The following is a 21,826-nucleotide window of genomic DNA, read 5'->3' on the forward strand; positions in this document are numbered from 1 at the left end:
CCGACCCGGCACCTTCCAGTCCCCGCTGATCGCCTGTTTCCAGGCGGCATGTCTTGGTCACTTTCAATCAGAGGGAACAGAAAGACCTGGGCACGTTCCCCCGCATAAGGGACTATACATTTGCAGGGTCAAGAAGCATTAAGCCTCAGAGAGCTGTCATAACCCGGCTAGATCAATTTGCAAGCGGCTGGACCAGCTAGCTCGAGCTCAGACACACAACGCCCAGACTGGAACGAGTCAGAATTCAGCTAGTGCCATGCAGAAGCCATTTCCTCCGCAATATATGAAGCCACTCGAAAGCAAAGCTGTGATCATTGCTAACTAGTCAATACACATATAATAGTAATTATGATTCATAAGGAACAGCCCAAAACCAGCTATAGTCCCTAGTCCAGCAAAGTCCCATGGACTAACACAGAATCTGGCATTAGAGAAGATTAAAATGGCCAGTAAGAATAATTAAATTAACCACTACGCCCCTCACTTTGGTGAATTTCATTCAAAATGTCTGGCTGGCACCAAGAAGTGCATATTTCGGAGGGGAGAGCAAACAAACTTCACTGTTGATTTAAGGAAACTTCCAAAAGATCTAGAGATCGGAATGTATATGTACATATCTCTGCGTGACAAAATTTTGACTGTGCTTTCTGTGTGTACATACACGAGTTAGATGTTAATGAAGTAATAAAACGTATAACTTGTACTGCGTTGAAGCTGAATAATAAATGCATATTATTGTCCAGGAATATTAAGTCAGGTAAGAATGTGCCATTTTATTAAGGTTTTTGGAGAATATCTACTTGATTCTACTTGATTCTTGATACAGAACTCACACCATGACCTCCTCTTCTGTGAAACAATCCTCCAGCTCTATGCGAATAACTGATTTTTGCTTCATTTTTTTAAATGTTTTGAGTTGATCCAAAAATAATTTTTTTCAAAATGTTCAGCAAATCAAAAAGTTGAAAAAAAAAATCATTTGGGCTCCAATCAAACATTTTGCTGCTCTCTAAAGTCCCATACACATTTCAGTTAAGCTTTTAATTTATTTCTGTCAGCAAAAAGGGGAAAGCTGTAGCACAAATAAACCAGGAAGGAGAAGGGGGAGAAATTGTTCTTGAAATATGGACTTTTTTTAAAAAATGAGCTTGTTCAAGAAAAATGATCAACTTGGCAAAATCTTTCATTTTTCATGAAACTTACAGAGTGTTTTATCAAAATGCATAAAAACATGCTACTGAAATCCAGCTTTTCTGCAAACAAACAAATCTGGTAACGAATTTCCATAGATGTACACACGGAAAACGTTTTCAAAATAAATAAAACAACATAGGGGTCCACTTCAATGAACTGAGAAGACTTTTGCAATGGTCTGATTTTTCACCACGTGGTTTTAGTGTTCTTTGACTCGCCCTCCCTTTGTTAACGGGAAGCTTCCAGTTTTAATAATTCGTGGAGAATGTCTCATGGCAACTATCTTCTCCGCCTTTGCTCCTTTGGAAAGAATGGCAGAACCAACAGAGGATGTTTGAAAATGAAACATGTATCCTCCAGCAACTGCTGTGTAGAAATGAAGCCTAAACCAAGATTTCTCTTCTCTGCAATATTTACTAGATTTTCCTTAAATTTCATCTTCTGTCTGGAATGCTCAGGGTCAGCTTTCATGCACCACTGCTATTTTAAACGTGCTTCTTTTTAGAACATATAAGCAAACTAATGCAAGACAGTAGCCTAAGCATTAATTAGCCATGCCGTAAATGATACCTTACAGCAAGCTTATGGTGTCATTATTATTTCGCTGCATTAGGCTTCTCAACAAATAAAACCCACAGCAAACAAATGGTTCACACAAACCAGAAGAATTCCCTGTTCAATTTACTAAACACGAAAGGCATGTCATTAGTGGAAGCTCCCCTGGGGATACTTTGCATGTACCCATCACGGGAGCAGTTCTTTCATTATAATATGCAAAATGCTCACACTTTACAAACCGGCAGGTGTCTTGGGCTATGCTGTTCGTTATTTCTGTTTCAGGACCGCTCTGATCGCCTCTCCTGAAACATCTGGGAGTGTTTTACGGAACCCGTGCTTGGACTGCCTGTGGTTTCTACGGGAGCCACGCGCTCAAATAATTCCTGAAAATTCTGACATTGGCTGTCATCTATGGGTAGAGCAAGTGGGTCTTTTGTTCTGAAAATACGCAGCCCGTCGGACAGAGTATAAGACAGTTTCTCCTGCCTTTAACATCTGCATTTCCTCATTAAAAGCTATGTTTGAGAGACATACAGCCCTCTTAGCCTCATTAACACGGGTCCTCATGGACAGGTACTTCTGCTCTCTCTCGGATTCTGTTATTTCTCTGGAGGGGAGGGGCTGGGGCTGGCCTCACAAGCTAGGCCTTCGCCCACCATGCGCAGTCGGTAGGATGGGTCGCATGGGTGAAGACTGCGTATGCATACGAGGGTTGTAAGAGCAGATCCTAACTCGGTAACCCTAGAATCATAGGACTGGAAGGGACCTCGAGAAGGCATCGAGTCCAGTCCCCTGCCTGCACAGCAGGACCAAGCACCGTCTAGAGCATCCCTGATCGATGTCTGTCCAACCTGCTCTTCAATATCCCCAGAGATGGAGATTCCACAACCTCCCTAGGCAATTTATTCCTGTGTTTCACCACCCTGACGGGTAGGAAGTTTTTCCTAATGTCCAACCTAAACCTCCCTTGCTGCAGTTTAAGCCCATTGCTCCTTGTCCTATCACCACAAGCCACAGAGAACAATCCCCCCCTCTCCCCGTAACTCTTGCCTGCTCCTCGCAAGCCACTCAGTCTGTTTCCTTTTCTGCTCTCCTGGCCCATCGCAGTCAGCTAAAGAACGACAATCCACCACCCCGTAAGCATCAACTGCCCAGCAGGGACCTTGAACCTACCACCTTAGTGTTACAAGCACCACGCTCTAACTAGCTGAGCTAGCCAGCCCACAATAAATGGGCCTTAAAGGAAGGAAAGGCAGCCTTGTTTCCGCCTGGTTGTGAACCAGGGATCTTCCACATGCTAGGCAAATGTGGTATTTCCAAAGTTGGCTTGGCCATAGAAGAGGCTCGGTCCCATTTTAAAAAGGGGCTGCACCACCCGGATGCCTGAATTCCACTGCCTGTCTGTTAGACTCCAGCTCCTCAGGGCCAGATTCTCAGGCAGATGCCAAAAGATGCAAACAGGCATCTCGTGGGGCTTTCAAAATCACCTGCCAAGCGGGATGCCAGTGGGAGGAAAGAGCCGAGAACCCTGCGAGGATCTGCACTCGGTGCCTCTCCGCATTGCTGGACAACTTTGAAAATGGGGCCAAGAGTCATTTTTGAAAATGAGACTTAGGCTCCTAAGTCACTTGGGCCCTTTTGAAACTAGAACCCCAACTCTCACTCCTTTCAGGGCCCTTCGGCGGCTTCTGAACAGCGGAGCCTGCCTTTGTGGCTTCCTTCTTGAAGCTGCGCGTGGGCTTCTGTCAACGTCAAGGGGAGACCTTCCATTGACATCCCAGGACTTTGGATTGGACACTTTTGTAGGGAGCAGTGAGGCATTTTTGTAATTCCACTGCCTCCGAGTTCAGGGTCAGCTCACCTCCTGCACAGACGCTCGACGGCTCAGCTGCCAGGATCTCAATGCAGGATTTCTTCAGAATCTGAGAGAGGAAGAGAATGGGGTTTTGGATCACCGGGGTCGTTTGGCCTCTTTCAGAGCGCGGGAAAAGGTTCCTTTCTCTCGCTTTCCGAACGCCCCACTCACCGAATCAATGGTGCCTCTCAGGGCATAAAAGCCGCCTGTCACCGGGAAAACGTGATCAATGCTGTCCGCAATTGTCGACAGCTGCAACGACAGACCATCATTAATGCGCAGGGCCGACAAACGGCAGCATAGGAAACTGGGCCTGCCAGGCACAGCGGGGCCAGGCAAGGGTCGAGTAATTAAGTAAGGCTATGTCTACACAGAGGAGCTATTTCGGGAAACCTCCGGTATCCCAAAATAGCTATTCCACGTCTTAAGAGCAAGCCCGTTATATCGAAATATAACAAGCCCGCTCTTCCGACGTCCCTGTAAACCTCCCTGCACGAGGGATAAGGGGCGTTTCGGAATCGCGCCTTATTTCAAAATTTGCCAAAATGAGCTTTTTTGAAATATCATGGAAATAAGCGAGGCAATTTGCGCCACGCAGATGGCGTAGCTTATTTTGAGGTCAGGATGCTGTGCTCATCCAATGCTGGTAGTAGGTGGGGAGAAATTTTGTTTTAAAAAAGCCCCCAAATTACCTGAGTTTCATTAAAGTCTTTCACCCCAACGCAGTACACAATCGCGCCAAGGCTCCTGGCTCTGTCGGCCTGCAGGAAAGACACCGTTACGGGCCAAGCCAGGTAAACTGGAACCGAGAGCAGATTAGGGATGTGAACGGTTAACCGGTAAGACTCACTCTTAACGGGTGTGGCTTACTGGTTACAATTAACCTGAGGGTCCAGCTCAGTATGCCGTGGGCCGGGGTGCTCCAGACCAGCTGGAGCAGCCCCCAACCACAGCGGGAGGGCACCCACCCGTTTAATGGGTTAACAGGTTAAACACAAAGTTGAACCAGTTACCTAATGAAATGGGATTTTACATCCCTCGAGCAGATGCTCTCTTGTTTGACACAAACCACTTAGGACACGCCAACACTGCCAATAAAAGCCCGCGACTGGCTCATGCCAGCAGACTCAGGCTCAGGGCTGTTTAATTGTGATCTGGACGTTCAGGTACGAGGCAGACCCTGAAAGGTGCGAGGGTGCCAGCGTTCAGGGGGCAGCGGGCAGGGACCAGACCTGGGCATCTAACGGCCATGTAGACCCTTAGCTACCTGAATATCATAGAATCATAGAATACTAGGACTGGAAGGGACCTCGAGAGGTCGAGTCCAGTCCCCTGCCCTCATGGCAGGACACAGTACTGTCTAGACCATCCCTGATAGACATTTATCTAACCTGCTCTTAAATATCTCCAGAGATGGGGATTCCACAACCTCCCTGAACAATTTATTCCAGTGTTTGACCACCCTGACAGGCAGGAAGTTTTTCCTAATGTCCAAACTAACCCTCCCTTGCTGCAGTTTAAGCCCATTGCTTCTTGTTCTATCCTCAGAGGCCAAGATGAACAAGTTTTCTCCCTCCTCCTTGTGACACTCTGTTAGATCCCTGAAAACCGCTATCATATCCCCCTCAATCTTCTCTTTTCTAAATTACACAAACCCAATTCTTTTAGCCTTCCTCCATAGGTCACGTTCTCTAGACCTTTAATCATTCTTGTTGCTCTTCTCTGGACCCTCTCCAATTTCTCTACATCTTTCCTGAAATGCGGTGCCCAGAACTGGACCCAATACTCTAACGGAGGCCTAACCAGCGCAGAGTAGAGCAGCAGAATGACTCCTCGTGTCTTGCTCACAACACACCTGTTTACACACCTGGAAACGCGAGGCGGACTTACTTCTTTTTCTGCGTAATAAAACTGAACCTCTTGCAGCTCCCCGTCCGTCAGCGCGATGATCACACTCGCGGTCCGGAGGCCTGCAGAGTGAACATGGCTGGGGTTAGGCAGGGGGGCGGCGAAGCTTTGCTGACGGGTGAATACAGTCAGGCAACGCTTCCTTCTCCGCTGCCGGAGGAATACAGGGCTCTAGGGCGGAGTGGGGGGTCGAGTGGCCGCTGTGGCTGTGCCCATCTATGTTGGCTAACGACCTGACCCAGAACAGTGTGTTAGGAACCAAATCCTGGCCATCTTCATCACCCACATAGCATCAGGGAAATCAGTGAGAGAGCTACTCCAGCAGCATCCATGCACAGACCCCCCCCCCCCCCGGGAAACTCAGGTCACCCCTTTTTCTTGCCCGGGGTGGGGTGATGCCAAAGGGAGGAGGAACTTTCAGAGTGTGGCCAAGGCGGCGAAAGGCAGCAGGGATCTGTGATTCGGGGGCAGTGTTCCCTGGAAGTTGAGCGCTTGTGCGGGCGCCCAGGAGAGATTCAAATGCCGCCCAGCTGATTAGCAGAGCACCCACAGCGCCCAGAGCCAGCACCCTGTGTTTCTGCTGGTGGTGCACATCCGCACCTGCCTTGGTGCACACAAAATTTATTCTGCACATGGATGGAAAAACTTAGAGGGAACACTGTTCAGCGGGGAGGTGGGGAGGTCCAATTCCTGTGCCACAACAAAGCAAGCTGGGGAGATCCCCCGAGAGAATGAATCCTGCCATCCTTATGCCTCCTCCTGCCAATCAGAGGGCTACTCGGGTGAGTATCGTGAGCAGGATTTGTGCAAGGGGGGGAGACAAGAGGGGTTGTTTTTTAGAACCGTTTCTTTCCCTTCCAAATGCCTTTCCAGCATGACCGGAAACGAAAGAGACTGATGAGTTCTGACAGGTTTCTTATGCTGTGCAGTGCTTCCCATGTCATGTCAGAGGCACAAACACGAAGTCTTAAAGGTGACCTGCAGCTGGGGAAAAAATAGGTCTGGGCTGCTCGATTTTTTAATATTAGAAGATGGCTGGAAAGATCATTGTTGCTATTTTATGTCATACATTTTTCTTGTCTAGGTACTTCATTTTAGCGATCATGTCTCCTTCCTCCCTGCCTTGAAAACTAGAACAGAAGTAGGGTCAGTGAACATCAGAGGAGGCCATTTTTAATGCAAGTGTAACCACCACCAGGCAGATTTGAACCTGGGACCTTTGGAGCTTAGTGTAGCAGCCTGTAGAGTTCCCTTGCTCTTATTTCTCACTGTAAGTGATCTAAGTGCCACTACATGGGACAGCGACCCACACTAGAGCTATGTCTATACTGTAGCCTTCTTGTGGCAAACGCTGCGCTTCATTTGCATAAGTAATGCGCAAAAATGAGCAGCGTAGACGGCTCTTTTTGCGCAAGAGCCATTCTTCCTCAAAAAAGCCTCTTGCACAAAAACGGCTGCTCATTATTTATGCAAACGAAGCGTGGCGATATTCCACGCCACACTTCATTGGCTTATACTTTTCCACAAGAAGGCTACAGTATAGACGTAGCCTAGGTGTGTGGGTTACACAAGAGCTCCCGAACTCTATTTTTCTAAACACTTACTTAACTCAAACAACAAAGAAACACTTGGGAGAAAGGCACTTTTGGTCAAAAACCAACACTAATTCAGTTAGGGACCGAGCAAGGACCTGTGACCACCCAGGAGACCTCCAGCCACACCGGGAAGAAAAACTCTGGCATCTCTCAAATATGGAAAGTAAAATGCAAGAAAAATACATTCTTTAAATCTTAGGCTACCTTGCTATACTGATATAAACCCCGCACCGCCACTTTAGGCAACCTGACGGACAGAGAGCCTGGTCCCAAACCCGCTGAAATCAATGGGGCATCTCCACCTGACTGCAGCGGGAGTCAGATCGCACACACAGCGATGGTGAAGATCAAAGGAGCGTCTCGGGTGAATCCAGCAGACAGGCGTGGGTTCCAAACGGAACGCTCCACACAAAGCCCCGTACTTCTAGACTGCGGCTGATGAATTGCTCCCAGCACGAAGAGCTGGGTTCGATTCGTTAGGCTGGGGATCAAAACTAGAAGAACCCAAGCGGCACCTTCCGGCTTGAGAATGTATGAATTCGAAAGCCGGGCTTTAATCAAAACGGATTGGGAAGGCAGGGTCACGCTAGCACCGCCCCCATGAGTTAATCACAAGTCATGCCGACAACCCCACCCCCACCCCCCCCAGCTTCTCAATGAAAATAAATCAGAGCTGTGGAAAACGATCCTACCTCCATAGTTCTCATGGTAAATCTGCTCATTTGCCTGCAACAAAATGCAAAACGTTATTAGCTCTGCGTAGGTGCAGCAGGGGCCATAGAAGCAGAAGTTAACAAGTGTATAAATCCAAGCGAGAAGGTTCCACGGCGCGTACCCTTTTAAATCCTTCATGCATGAATGTATCTCCTCCAGGCACTTCATACTGAAGAATCTCAAGTCCCCGTCTTATGGCCTCCCTTGAAACGAGAAGAATTAAAAAAAAATCTCGTTTTTCTGCATTGAGACGTTCCTGAAACCCCTGAGAGCAGAACAGAACAATGAACCGCCCCCTCCCCACTCGACACGTGCACCAAAGAGTCGGGAACAACCAGCATCCTTAGAAGCACACCCTGATCCAACCTTCTGAAACCTGCCCTGCGCTCAGTGGCGGACAGACATGGGCCCAAGACGGAACGCCACGGTAGATGTAGCGTAAGGATCCTGTTTTGCAGTCGCAGTGTGGGTATACTGGAATGGGGGAACAGGCCAAATTAAAAAAAAAAATCACAGATCTCAATTCTGGCAAATGTCCCAAATCTTTAATCTGAGGGCCCCTGCCATGATCCAGTTCAAAGCAAAATTTGTGATTGGGACCAGCTCTGAGAGCTGTTGAGATCTTGAGTTAAGGCCTGATTTAAAATTACGAGGAGAGGCCAAAGTGTACAGAAATAGGGTCCGAATACCGTGGACCTCCTAATGTGGCCCAATGAAAAGTGATCAACCCTCTTGCCTGATAAAATCCTTGGGCACAGACCGGGCCTCAGTATGGGACAGACTCTGATACGATCACTCATCCCGAATAGCATCTTATTCCATGAATGGCTCATTCAGTGTTGATAGGACTGCTCATGGAAGGTGCACTCGCCACAAGGGAATCAGAATAACAGTTCTTAGGTATGTACAGCACCTAGCGCAAGAGGGACCCTGATCCTGATTTGAGGCCACTAAAACAGCCATGTGGAACACAGACCCAAAAGGAAGGATGTAGGAAGCCAAGAAGTCAGCCTCAGGGCTCACCTACGCTGGCAGGTTTTGTGGTCAAAACCTGCCTTTTGGTGACAAAACCGGGAGCGTGTTTACACTGTAATGCGACTTTTGTTGGGAAAACCACCCAGTTTTGGCGACAAAAAATGTCCACCCCCACGAAAGACTTTGACTTTTCCTCTCCCTTCATTGTCAACAAAGAGCCAGTGTGGACTCCGCTATTTGTTTGGTTGAAAGAACTGGCTTCTGCCAATATCCCACAATGCCTGCCCGGATGGCTCTGCTCAGTGTGTGGTGATCTCTGCTGCCCTGCAGGCCTGTGCCCCTCCCCTTTCAAAGCTCCAGGAAGAATTTGGAATGAGCTGCTCCCTTTGGGGAACAAACAAAGAGCAAATCGTTGGAGTGCTCCTGTTCTGCTCTGCTAGGAACACAGCAGCAGGCAGGCTGTTGCTGCAGGGGGAGTGCTGGAGACGGCTGTGCTGCTTTGATACTCCTGAGTGTTCCCAGAGCAACGAGGGAATCCCGAGAAGCGCAGGGATCAACTCTGTCTTCCCACCACACTGCCCCATGGGATGCTTCCCCACAATGCTTTGCTCTATCAACAGGGGAGCTAGCAATCTGGCCAGGAAATGTTGACAATGGGAGGCAGCAAAACCACTTTGAGCTAGTTTCACGTTTGGCGACTTCTGAGTGTCGACAGCACTTCGGTTGCCCAACCTTCCCCGTGTGGACATAGCCTCAGCTACTCATAGAATCATAGAATCATAGGACTGGAAGGGACCTCGAGAGGTCATCGAGTCCAGCCCCCCGCCCTCAAGGCAGGACCAAGCTCTGTCTACACCATCCCTGACAGATGTCTATCCAACCTGCAGGGAAACATTTGCAACCACCCAGAGGACATTCTCCCAACCTCTCCCCATACAGATGCTTGGGTGGTGCAGTTGCAAACGAGGAGCGTGAGTGGCTGTGGGACAGAGGGGCAGTGGGGCAGAGGGGCAGTGGGGCAGAGGAGCAATGGGGCAGAGGAGCAATGGGGCAGAGGAGGAATGGGGCAGAGGAGCAGTGGGGCAAAGGAGCAATGGGACAGTGGGGCAGTGGGGCAGAGGAGGAATGGGGCAGAGGAGCAGTGGGGCAAAGGAGCAATGGGACAGTGGGGCAATGGGGCAGAGGAGGAACGGGGAAGAGGGGCAATGGAGCGTTGAGGGGAGACATCCCTTGGCACAGCACGTTCTGCCCTTTCTAAGAGTAAGATGTGCTGCAATGTCCCATGAGGAAGGCACATGGGGGGGGGGGTCAATCAGGGAAGGTTTTAACGCCGATTTCCACCATCCCCACGGGCTTAGCATCAACCTTTCACCGTGCAAAGGGCAAAGCCACCTGGGCAAGGTGAACCCCAGCTCGCTCTGCCCTTAGACACACACGAGGGCCTGAGCCGAAGCCAGCGAAGCCACCAGAAACTCTCCTGTCGGCTTCGGGCCAGGCCCCAGAAGACGCAGGGGAAGGAACAGGGAGGCTGTCTCATTCCAGTCCCCACCACCACCTTTACGAGGTGCTTTGGGGAGACTGAGGCACACGGCACCGCCAGCACCGGACACAGGGAGCGGTGGCCAGTGCAGGAAAGCAGTGGGCCCCAGAGGAAACTACGTAGCAGAGGCGGAGAGAAATGGACAAAGTTCAGCCCGAGAGCCATCAACAGAGGGTGAATTGGGATATAAAGCAGGAGCGAAGGAGGCAGAAAGAGGGGGGCTGCTGCAGCCTCAGAGTCCCCCTTTTTCTTGGAAAGTGCCTTTGGCCGGCTTTGCAGCGGGGCAGCATTGGAAGCAGACGGCGGGAGCGAGCAGCACCCCGTGCAAAACAACCGCCAGCCGTAGCCGTCAGCCGCAGTCCAGGGTCGCTCGGTGCTTTGGGCCACGTCAGGAGAAGGCGGCACAGAGAGTCTTCTGCCTGCGGCACCTTGGCCTGCTCTCTCTGGCCCTACGGCTGCAAAGGGGAGGCCGAAGGACCGTCCCGGACGTGGCTTTCGATCCTGCCCCCAGCGGAAACGGACTCCAGTAGCCGCGGGAGCGGATCCGGGCGACACACGGACCTTAGCCGGGGCCTGCGCTCTTGCAGCTGCTTAGGGGTCCCTGGCTCAGCCAGGCGGAGGGAGGCGAGGGACTTGCCTGTCTTCTGTCAGCTTCATGACCGTGGTGCCCCGCGAGGAAAAGACGATGAAGGACATGCGCAGCATGGGGCTGAAACAGACAGAACAAACCCGCGTCAGCCGCAAGATCATCTCAGCCTAGGCGCAGCAGGCGAAACGCGGCAGAAATTATAACCCAAGGCTCCTCCGGCGAAATCTTTACCTTATAAACTTCTCCGCCAGGCTCTCCACAAAAGAGTAGATCTCCGTCCAGTGGTTTCTGACGCTCCCGGACCTAAATGCAAAGGATACCCTGGTTAGGTTAATTTCCCCCAGGCGTGGAGCAGACGGCCACCGGCTGAACGTTTCGGACGGGATAGCCTAAGGGGGTGAGAATCGAGCCAATGGGACCCAGGCAAGGAATTCACGGAAGTGACTTTTCCCACCAGCACCTCACGAGCGCAAGGCATGTCTTGGCTTCGTGGCTGTCTACGCCGCCCCATCCGTCGTCATCCCCAGAGCTGGCTCCTCGGCACGCCCCCGCTCATGGTGCCTTCTCAGCACCCCTCTCCTCCCCCACCGAGCCCCGAGAGCCAGTCCCGCGACGGCCCCCTCCAGCAGGCCCCCTTGTGCGGCACAGTGATCCCCAGGAAAGCAGAGCTCCCCATGGCAGCGGCAGCACCCCGAACTCCTGTGCTGCTGCCTTTCTGCCCAGGGGAGGAGCTCAACCAGCACCTGCCGCCGACCAGCCAGGGGCATTTTCCTGACTGGGTCAAGCGCAGGGGCACCCGTCCCCTCCCTGTGCTGCCGCACCCGCGGCTGGGGCGCCCGGAGAAGCAGTAAACAAGGCCACCCACAGCTGCTGCGGGCCGTGACGTGCCAGGGTTCTGGGAAGCACTCGGGTTCTGCTGTACATCCCCAGCGATCGCAAGCCGGGACCGGATTCAGAGCAAGCCCCGGGAAAGCAAACCCCACCGAAGCCAGGCCCGGCGAACGGCTCCCTGCACCAGGGCCGCTGCTCTGTTGCACAAGAGACATGAGTCGGCAAACCACAGCCTAGCGAAGAATCCCCTCCCGCCCCATAAGGGACTGAACGCGCCGGCCTCTCTGGACAGCGGGGCTGAAGTGAATCAGCGTGTGCGGGGGTGGGAAGGAAGTGCCGGGGCGGGCAGCGCCTGATGCTGCTCCCGCTTCCTCCACAGTAAACCAGGAGCGATCCCATCTAAATCCAGGGCGTTTTCTCTCCCGAGCACAGTCAGAGGTTGTTACTGCAGCCCGAGCACGGCTCCTCCAGGGGCTGCAAACCATGCCCACCGACAGCAGGCAGGCAAAACTGGCACACAAGAATGATCATTCCAAGCCGACCTCTAGCAACGTGCAACAAAGAGAGGGGCTAAGCTCTGCTCCAGCCCCCCTTCCTCACTCCATCTCGGCCCTCTCCGGACTGCACCCCTCAGGGTCCATCCTGGAATGTGTGTGACTCACCCCGAAGAGCCAGAATGGATGAGGCGTTCAGTGCATCCGAGTGCCGCTGTCTGGACAACTAGTAAAAGACGATGACGACTAGTAAAAGACTAGTAGAAAGATGATGCCCTGGGTCTGGCCAACTAGTCAATATTTCTAGTTAGCAGGGAAAGCCGGTCGTTGACCAGGCAAAATCATTTTGTGTCGATTACACTGATAGGAAAGTTCAAGAAATTCAATATACGTCACCGAATGTTTTATTCACGTGCTTGCAAAAGGAAAGTAAAAAAACAGTTTTAAATGTGCAGGATTTCAACTTCCAGCATTACTCGTTTTATCGACTCACCCCCCAACACCGCACATTTGAATCAGAAACCCGTCAAGCTTCCATTACTCTGTCTGTAACTACTTAGAATGCTTTTGTGATTCGTAGCAGTAAAAATATTCTTTGCCCTAAAATGACAGTTGAATTGGCGCCTTGGTGTTAATTTTGTGAGCCAATATTCTTATGAACGGTGAAGAAAAGCACCAATAATTATTTAAAACAGCCTTGCTCAACGGGGTCCGCAGACTCACTCTGAAAAAGCTGCTACCGGGCCGCTCCGGTTTGTTTAATTACCAGCTCCGGAGCCCCGTGGCTCCCCTTGGCTGCAGTTCGCCGTGGGAAAAACACTGATTTAAACCGTTCCCTCAGCAGATTCCGGTGGAGGGAGTCATGCATGTCGCGAATTTAAGCGGCAGGACTGTTTATGCAAAATTTGGTATCAGTAGGGAACCGCGAAGCCGACTTAATTTTGCACAAACAAATCCACAAACAAACAAAATATATAGCGGTTGCTCTCTGATTGACACAGCCCCGGTGCCTGCCAATCATCCATCCCAGCCCCCGTCCTGCTGCTGCTAAAAGCCACTGCAAATCTGCCTTGGACAGCAGTAAATGCAGCCTCAGGCATGCACCCGCCAGCATTTCATGGGGAGAAGGACCAAAGGTCCCAAGTGACGGATTCCCAGGAAGATTCTGCCGGATGTTTCCTTGGGCGTTTCATGCCCCGGCTCCCAGCTACACCCCCTCTCGTCCTGCCTTGTGCGTCCTGCTGTAGGTCCAGCCCACGGGTGCCGGTAAACGGCACTGCGTGAATGTGGGCAGACATTCAGCTGAGCATTGAGGGTCTCAGAGCAGAAAAGGATTCCATTGCGCTCACCCAAGGGTGGGCCCCGACGTGCCTGGATCCTGCCCCCAAGGCTCAGGGCTCTCCCCACAGCATTGGGGAGCCTGTGCTGCTGCTCCAGCCCCCCGGCCGTCTCCCCGTGGGGCTGGGGCACACAAAATCCACTAGCCAGGGGGGTCTGGTGTGGGAGGGGAATGCAGGGAGCATCTTTCTCCTTCGCAATGAGAGTTTAGAGGGTTTTTTGCTTCTCACTTGTGTGCAGCTCCCGTCAGATTTTTCTGTGGGTCAGCAGCCCCCCCGACTCCAAAAGGTTCCCCTCCCCCACTCTAACCCCTTGCTCTCTAATGGCCCAAGCTGAGCCCAGCACATTTCAAGTCCCGGAGCGCCGTTCCCGCTTCCCCCAGGGTAAAGCCGACCCAGCCTGTCACAGGGATGAACACGTGTTCGAGAAGTCCCAGGCTCTGAAATCTGCAGCGAGGTTGTTATTAGCCGGGCGCTTCCTGCAGCCACAACCGCACTGGAGACAGCCGGGGAACTCCGCACGCCGGGCAGCGCGGCTTTGGAATCAAAGCAAAGCCGGGTGCTGAGTGTGTTGTGGTTTCAGACAAACACATGCACATCCACCCGTCCCAGACTCTCCAACGCAGGCCTGGAATGGACCCTTTGCGGATGGATCTCCCGGGTAAGCCGGACCAGCCTTTGTATTCCTGCAGCAACAGACACCCTGGCCCAGAAGGGTTGCCAGGTGTCCGGTTTTTGCCCGGACTGTCTGTTATTTGGGCCCCCTGTCTGGTAAAAAATCAGAAAATACTGGACGTGTGAAACGTTTCCTGTTTCCCTTGGATGGAAGCCTGACAGGGACAATTTTCCCCTGACGCATCTGTCGGGGGGGGGGGGGGGACAGTGAGGAGCGCGGGGCCATTTAAAGGTATAAGCACCCGCTTTTTTTTTTTCTCAACAACTTTTTTTTTTCCCTCAACAGAATTTTTTCCCGGTGTTTTTTTTTGGGGGGGGGGGGGGTGTTTGGTAGTTTTTGTTAAACCATCTGGCAACCTTACAGCTCAGATCAGGCTGTATTGCTCTAGCCACAGCCCCCACATCTAATAGGGGACTGTTCCTGCTCCAAGGAGCTTACGCTGTACATAGGCAAGACAAGGGTAGGAGCGGGAATGAAGGCACCGAAAAGCAACTCCCCAAAGGTCAGACTCTCATTGTACCGAAAGCAGCGCCACGCCGACATACGAGATGCAAACAAGCTGCTAATCCTTTTGCTTCCCCCTGTCAGCTATACATGCGACATCGAACACAATCACCGTGCATCAGTTCACAGTGGGGGCTGCCTTTCAGCCTTTTCTTTTTGGGGCACAATCAGGTTTTCTCTCTGCCAAAAGGACACATCGGACAAAGCCCAAAGACACACAGCCTGGTTCCAGGAACAAATCTATGTCCGAAACAAAGCACCTGTTTGCAGGAGAACTTCCTTGCTATCCTACCTGGTTACATGCAACCCAAACCTCAGCGGCACTGTTTCCCCAGGGACGAAAGGCTGGGAGGAAAAGTGCCAGCCGATCAGGGTTGGAGGATAATAAATAGTATTGCCGGCAGGCAGGCCGGTTCCTTGAGTCACGGATTTAAGGCCAGAAGAGATCACCGTGATCATCTAAGCTGACCTCAGACACGGTCATACGTTTAGTATCAATCAGACCCGCTGACGGGATGGGGGGAGGGGCCAAAGGAGGTAATTACATGGGGGCCCGGTGTGTCATGGGGGTCCAGAAACCCCAGCTGCTACCACCACTCCTTTGAACAGCCAGACCCCTTTGAACGGCCGTGGGAGCACCTCTCCGCCACGCCACCTGGCTTTAACAGCTGGGAGAGGACAACACTGCTGTCTGGGTGGTGGGAAGGGCTGACTGCTGTAGGCCCCGCCCCTTCTGCCCTCAGCCCCGCCCCTGCAAATTTGACCCAGGGCAGTAATTACAGAAAGACCTTCTCACCTAGCAACTGTGAGGCCTGGATGCAACTGAGTTAGTGGTCTGTCGCCATCCACTGCCTGGAGGACTAGTTGATCTCCTTGTCGGAAGGGCCGGAAGAGAGGCCAAGAAGGGAATCGGCTGAGATCACATTCCCGGCTCAGCCTCAGAGACGGGCCAATTCTGGGGCACGGCTGATGCATGCTGGCCAGGGCTTTCCCGGGGAAACTTGCACAACTCTTGTCTGTCCTGTGCATACACAGAAGTCTGCAACTAAACTGTGCTTACCGTCTCCACGATCCTTGTCAAACGCCGCCGTTAGAGGGATGCAAAAATATATCCCAAACTCCCACGTTCTTCTTTCTTCCTCCTGCCACATAGCTCAGAGCTACCCAAAAGGAGTTCTTTGCATTGGGTCAATAAACAACTAGCGACGTGGCTCAGAGCGGTCATGTCAAGCACTCGCCAAGATCAGATATTCATATCCGAGTTAGAAACCCCTTGAAACGAGACTTCTAATCGCTGTGCTGATAAGACAATTAGAGTGATGCTACCAGGCGTTTCCATAATTGGAAAACACTAGAGGTCAGTTTGGGATTTGTTTTTGTTTTGCAAGTGCGTTTCGACACAGTGGCAACCAGGTGTCAAAGCAACACAGTAGGGTGCAAGGCGGCTTAAGGATGTCACCACAGGGTCTGAACAGAGCCCCGGGACCAAAGCCCTGAGCAGAGCCGGCCTCAGCAGCTCTGGATGGGACTAAGAAGTAATTTTTCACACACCCACACAACTAAGGATGTTAGAATGTGGTTACTTTCCTAATCAAGTTGTCGTCAGATTTTTCATGGGTTTTTTTTTATCGATTTTTTAATCGATTTTTTGTATCCATTTTTGTTATCAGCCCCTTGATATGTTGAGAAGGATCAGCAGCTACAGGACTCGGTCTGGCTTGCAGAGCCGGCGTGTGTAGACCTGGCTCAGTCCCTGCTCCCGCGAGTCAGTGGTCAACCCGCAACTCCTCCCCCACTGTCGCTCTGCATTGTAAAGGACAGGGAAGCCAGCCAGAGTGGCAGTGGGTTTAATGCTGACGAATGAGAGGCCAGGAACTGAGCCAGCGTCTTCACAGGCCAGCGCCCCTGCCTCTTAATATTGCAGAGCCGCAGAGCGAAACGTGGGCGGGGGGTGTGTGCCGAAAGTCGATAGTGCTAACCGATAAGCTCGGCTAGTCGCTCACATCCCGACACACAGCCGCCGCCTAACTGACGCCCATCTGCCACGACCACCTCGCTATGCAACGGGCTGGGGGAACCATGTTGGGACACGCCCGCAAGGCCCCAGGAGACATCCCCGGAGTCCGCGGAGCAGGGGGCAGGACGTGGCCGCAGGTCACCGCCAGCGGGAGAAGCGACGTTTCCAACATTTCAAACACGCGCGCGAGGGACCGTTCTCTGAATAAGCCAGGGGCAGCATGGAGAAGATCCTTTTGTCGGAAGAGCCTGGGTTTCACCATCCCCCCTCCCGGTCAGGAGCGCTCCTGGCCGCGAGCGTCTGAGGGAAGTGCTTGCGTGGCTTCAGGTTAGCGAGTGGCGAAAGAGACGCGTTCTTTGGACGGGCCTGGGGTGCCGTAGAGCGGAGGAACCAGTCCTGGGCCGTGGCGGCGACGGCGGAGCAATTTGCCCGGAGTCGGCACTCTCAGGATTGCCCCACTAGAGCGATGGTGCCCCACGGGTGGTCCCTGGCTCAGGAGTGGGCCGCGACTGCCTTGCAGGTGGGCTGTGGGCTCAGAGCTCAGTCCCCCTGCAGCAGGGAGCCCGCCCTAGTGTGGCGTGAGTGGGGGAGCCCCAGATCCAGCTTGCAGGGGAAGGAAGCAGGTCCCTCAGCTGGGGGGAATGGCAATGGAGGAAACCACTCACCTGCAGGCTTTCGCCACTGCTCCCATTGGCCGGAATCCCAGCCAATGGGAGCAGTGGGGGTGGTGCCTGGGAGCAGAAGGGGAGACAGAGCCAGGTAAGTGCCCCGCCCCCATCCTTACCCCATTCCCTTTCTGCACCCTCCCACCCAGACCCCTCATCCCCACCCCCTCCTGCTCCCATTTTGTCATCGCGGGCGGCTGGCGGGGAGGCCGCGGAAAGGTCTGCGTTGAGTGGGGTGAGCCAAAAAGGGTGAGAACTGCTGCTTTAGAGCAGCCCTCGTTACAATAGGTCAATGCGGTCCCACCACAACACACCATAGCAAGAACACAGACCCCCGGGGCAGGACTGTACCCACCAGGGTCCACCGGCCGTAGCTTCAAGACAGGTTTGTCCACAGGGATAGGAAGTTCACCGGGGCCTTATCCTTTCTGTGGTCTGACACCCACTGCATGGTGGGCCTTTGCTTTTCTCCCACGTCAGGCCTTCCGATACCCAGGCATCAGTCCCTCCGCCCGGACGCTGCCTAGCCCCTGCAGTTGATGCAGGAGGATGGAATCTACATCCGGAGGAGGAAAAACTGCACAAACTCAGCAACTCTCCCTTTCTAATTGGCACCGTACATCATACCAATAACTTCACCAGGGCATGAGCTTTCTCCCTCTGCTGGCTGATGCCGTGAGGATCTGATCCCTGCAGACGCCAGCTGGCAGCAGGGAAAAGGAAATCAAGCCCTGATCAAGTCATTGCGGTAATGTACGCTGCCTCTGCGAATAAGAGAAGCGACTTCTCGTCCGCCTCCGTTTGACGCGAGATAACATCTTCCCAGAAGGGAGCAAAGCCGCAGAGACGACTTAAAAGTCGTTCTCGTTCACACGGGTTGACTCTTCGGACAGGGCCTGTCACTCACGCAGAGAGGGCCCCACAGTCATCGGTTCAAGCCTGCGTGTTTCACGATGGTAACGTTTCGGCCCCACTGTTCTCCATCCAATCCAGACTGAGCATCTCCAACTCCACGCGGGCCAGGCACACGTGAAGGAAGGCAAGCCGCACGGTGCTGCCTGGGAGGTGCTGGCCCCACTAGGCCCCAGCACCGCACGAGGTTTGGGGTTATCCCATTAGAAGCTGGAACCAGAACTGGGGCCCAGTTCACATCTGAATAAATGGGATCCCCAAAATGTGTATGTTACATAGTCCGTTTCACTCCCCCCCCCGGCCCTCTGATTAGCTATCCTCCCTTCTGACACCCTAAGATATCCCTACCCTGTCAGCTCTTACTTATTCATAGAAGCATAGAAAACTAGGACTGGAAGGGACCTCGAGAGGTCATCGAGTCCAGTCCCCTGCCCTCACAGCAGGACCAAGCACCATCTAGATCATCCCTGACAGGCGTCTGTCTAACCTGCTCTTCAATATCTCCAGGAATGGAGATTCCACAACCTCCCCAGACAATTTATTCCAGTGTTTCACCACCCTGACAGGTAGGAAGTTTTTCCTAATGTCCAACCTCAACCTTCCTTGCTGCAGTTTAAGCCCATTGCTTCTTGTCCTGTCCTCAGAGGCCAAGGAGAACAATTTTTCCTCCCTCCTCCTTGTAACGTTCTTTTAGGTGCTTGAAAGCTGCTATCACGTCCCCTCTCAGTCTTCTCTTTTCCAAACTTTTCTTTTCTTTCAGCCTTCCCTTATAGCTCATGTTTTCTAAACTTTTAACCATTTTTGTTGCTCTTCGCTGGACCCTCTCCAATTTCTCCACATCTTTCCTGAAACATGGTGCCCAGAACTGGACACAATCCTCCAGTCGAGGCCTAATCAGCTCAGAGCAGAGCGGAAGAATGACTTCTCGGGTCTTGCTCACCACACTCCTGTTAATGCAGCCCAGAATCATATTGGCTTTTTTATTTTTGTTTATTTTATTATTATCTGGCTCCCTCCTGTGAACCTGTTCCAAGAGCCACTGTCCATACATTCATGAACTCCGTCCTCAGAACACCCCTGGGCTGCCATACGAATCATGTACTCAAGTAGCACCGGCCACATACAGCTTCAGTTTGTGCACACAGCTGCCACTGACACCCTGGCACTCTGCAACAATGCGAGGGCAGCCCACAGATTGTAAACTGAGGCACCGAATCTGTGCAGCGTGTTACAGTCCTACTCTCCACTGGCCAGCAGAACTTCACCCCTGCTTTCAGTGGGACCAAGTTCCGACCTTATAAGCACAAAGAAACACTTTCAACATAAACAACCAAATTCCCTGGCTGGCGTTTTTCATTCCAAACACTTTGGTTTTTATCCTCTGGCTGACTTTTGAGGCCTAATCTAGGTACAGTGGAAGTGGATCGGGGTGAGGGGGGGTGCCACTGACTTTTGTGGCTGCAGGTTTGGACCCTACACATAGACCATCGCCACCACAGTCACAATTAAGTCAGGGGATCAAGTTGCAACACAATTTCAATGCCCCAGTTTGACAGTAACCAATATTTCAAGGCTTTGAATTAACCAGGCATCTAACAGTAACATTTCAAGGCAAGGAAATCACATTGTGCAATGTTATATACACAGAGAGAACCCTCATCTCAAACACCAATAGGCATTTTACTGTTTTTGTTTGGGTTTTTTTTTTTTTTTTTGGTATCACATGCTGGAGATCAGCATGCTAACATGGATAACAACAATTCAAAATCTTGCCACGAGTGCATTTGATGCTGCAGTCAGAAAGAACTGGAATAAACCTGAGTCGACATTCAGGTATTTTGTGATTCATGTTCCTAGAACAACAAAGACCACCTTGGGAAGTGGTTTGAGGCTTTTGCTTTCAGAGCAAACCAAAGTCACCAGCTTTTTAGAGGAGGTGCTTTTTGGCCCAACGTGAACACTTCCCCCACTAGAGACAGACATGTGCGTACAGAGCCATCCTCTGGTCGGATTCACATTGGAACAAAGCTCCAATCTCTCGTCATGTTTTAACGCACGCGAACGAAAGTAGCTACCATTCTACCATCGGCGGGGCACAAACATTCCTTGCTTGTCACCTTGAACCGTGAGCTGCATGCAAGAGTTAAACCCAACCGGGGATGCACATCCATGCCCTCTCACCGTGTGCCCGGTCTACAGTTGTACAGCTGACTTGAGGACGACAGGTTAAAACACATCTTACAAATGTGTAGACATCAGACCTGAGGCCATGTGGATAGTAGGCTGATAGGGCGTGTCTACAAAGGCGTTGGCCAAGGTGTTTTAATTAATATATTTCAAATGCCAGCGCAAACTACAATCCCCCAGGGACTAACTTGGGAAATACTTTCACCCAGGCAGGTAAACAATTGCTACACACAACTCTTGGCTTCTTAAAATCAATCTGCTGGCCCAAGCTTTGTCGCCTGTGATTAGCCACGTGTGCCCCAGGGGAGGACCTAGCACTAGGCGAATGCTTTGGATTGCACCCCATAACTAAGTCAGCGCCGCCTAGAAGCCCCCGAATTTCTTCACCGCGGACGCAAGACGCGCCTTGTGCGCGCCTAACCCTTGCGCGCCCAGGGCGCACCGAGCTGCGCTCCCAGCGTGGCTGCCTTCGGGCCCTGCGCAGCGGCCCCGGCCGGGCAGGGCGGAGACGCGCTGGGGCCGGGCCCTGCCACTTACTTGTCCAGGACGAAGTAGAGATCGAAGGCCCCGTGGCAGGAGCGCTGGTCCTCTCGCCCGTCCGCCTCCGGCTCGGCTTGCGCGCCGGCCGCCGGGCCCCCGGCCGCCAGCAGCAGCCAGGCGCAGAGAAGCGCCGCTCGCTCCCAGCCTCTCGCCATTTTCCTCCTGCTGCCCCGAGTCGGATCAGGAGCCGGGGAAAGTTTCTGGGCGCCGCGCAAACATGCGCAGAACCGGCTCCCCCACCCCGCGGGCTCGGGCCAGAGCAGGGCAGCAGCTGGGGAGGTGCAGGGGGGTCTCGGAGCCGGGTCCCTAACGCCCCATCCCGCCGCCGCCGCCGCTGCTCCCTCCCGGGCGGGGCTGAGCTCCTGCGAGCCGCCTTCTCCCACAGGGAGACTCGTAGGCGGGGGGAGGCAGGATCTTAGGGGGGAGCTCAGATGGGACTTTCCTGTTCCGGGCTGCGGAGCTGGAGAGAGGCGCGGCTGCACTCGCAAGCGAGCCCCCCATGTCATGCAACCGCCCCTCCCTGGCAACACCCCCCTCCCAGTCCCACCAGAGCTCTGCCCGGCTCCCTCGCTGGCCAATCTCTTCCCTTCAGACTTTTTGTTGGACTCCATCACCTCCTGGGGTCTCTTCCACCCCTAGGAGGCTGTGGGTCTATGCAGGGGCCTGGGAAGCCCGACTCCTGCAACAGACAGAAGCCAGGCCAGGGAACAGAGGAACAGGTCGAGGAGACCCAGA

The 21,826-nt window shown here is 52.7% G+C and overlaps 1 protein-coding gene across 1 annotated transcript in view; it reads right to left on the reverse strand.

Annotated features, from left to right (window-relative positions):
• The window catches only part of ANTXRL (ANTXR like), a 49,762-nt gene extending 28,227 nt beyond the window's left edge, over positions 1-21,535 (reverse strand). Inside the window, exons 1-9 of the mRNA XM_075935709.2 lie at positions 21,089-21,535; positions 11,160-11,231; positions 10,977-11,048; positions 7,946-8,027; positions 7,803-7,836; positions 5,498-5,577; positions 4,300-4,368; positions 3,779-3,859; positions 3,614-3,674 (exon numbers count right to left, since the gene is read on the reverse strand). Of these exons, the coding sequence (XP_075791824.2) occupies positions 3,614-3,674; positions 3,779-3,859; positions 4,300-4,368; positions 5,498-5,577; positions 7,803-7,836; positions 7,946-8,027; positions 10,977-11,048; positions 11,160-11,231; positions 21,089-21,246 (709 nt within the window). The 5' untranslated portion in view covers positions 21,247-21,535. The remainder of the gene's footprint in view (positions 1-3,613; positions 3,675-3,778; positions 3,860-4,299; positions 4,369-5,497; positions 5,578-7,802; positions 7,837-7,945; positions 8,028-10,976; positions 11,049-11,159; positions 11,232-21,088) is intronic.
• Positions 21,536-21,826: the final 291 nt, after the last annotated feature.

This window comes from Pelodiscus sinensis, chromosome 8, assembly GCF_052426305.1.
Source record: "Pelodiscus sinensis isolate ZL-2025 chromosome 8, ASM5242630v1, whole genome shotgun sequence".
NCBI lineage: Eukaryota > Metazoa > Chordata > Testudines > Trionychidae > Pelodiscus > Pelodiscus sinensis.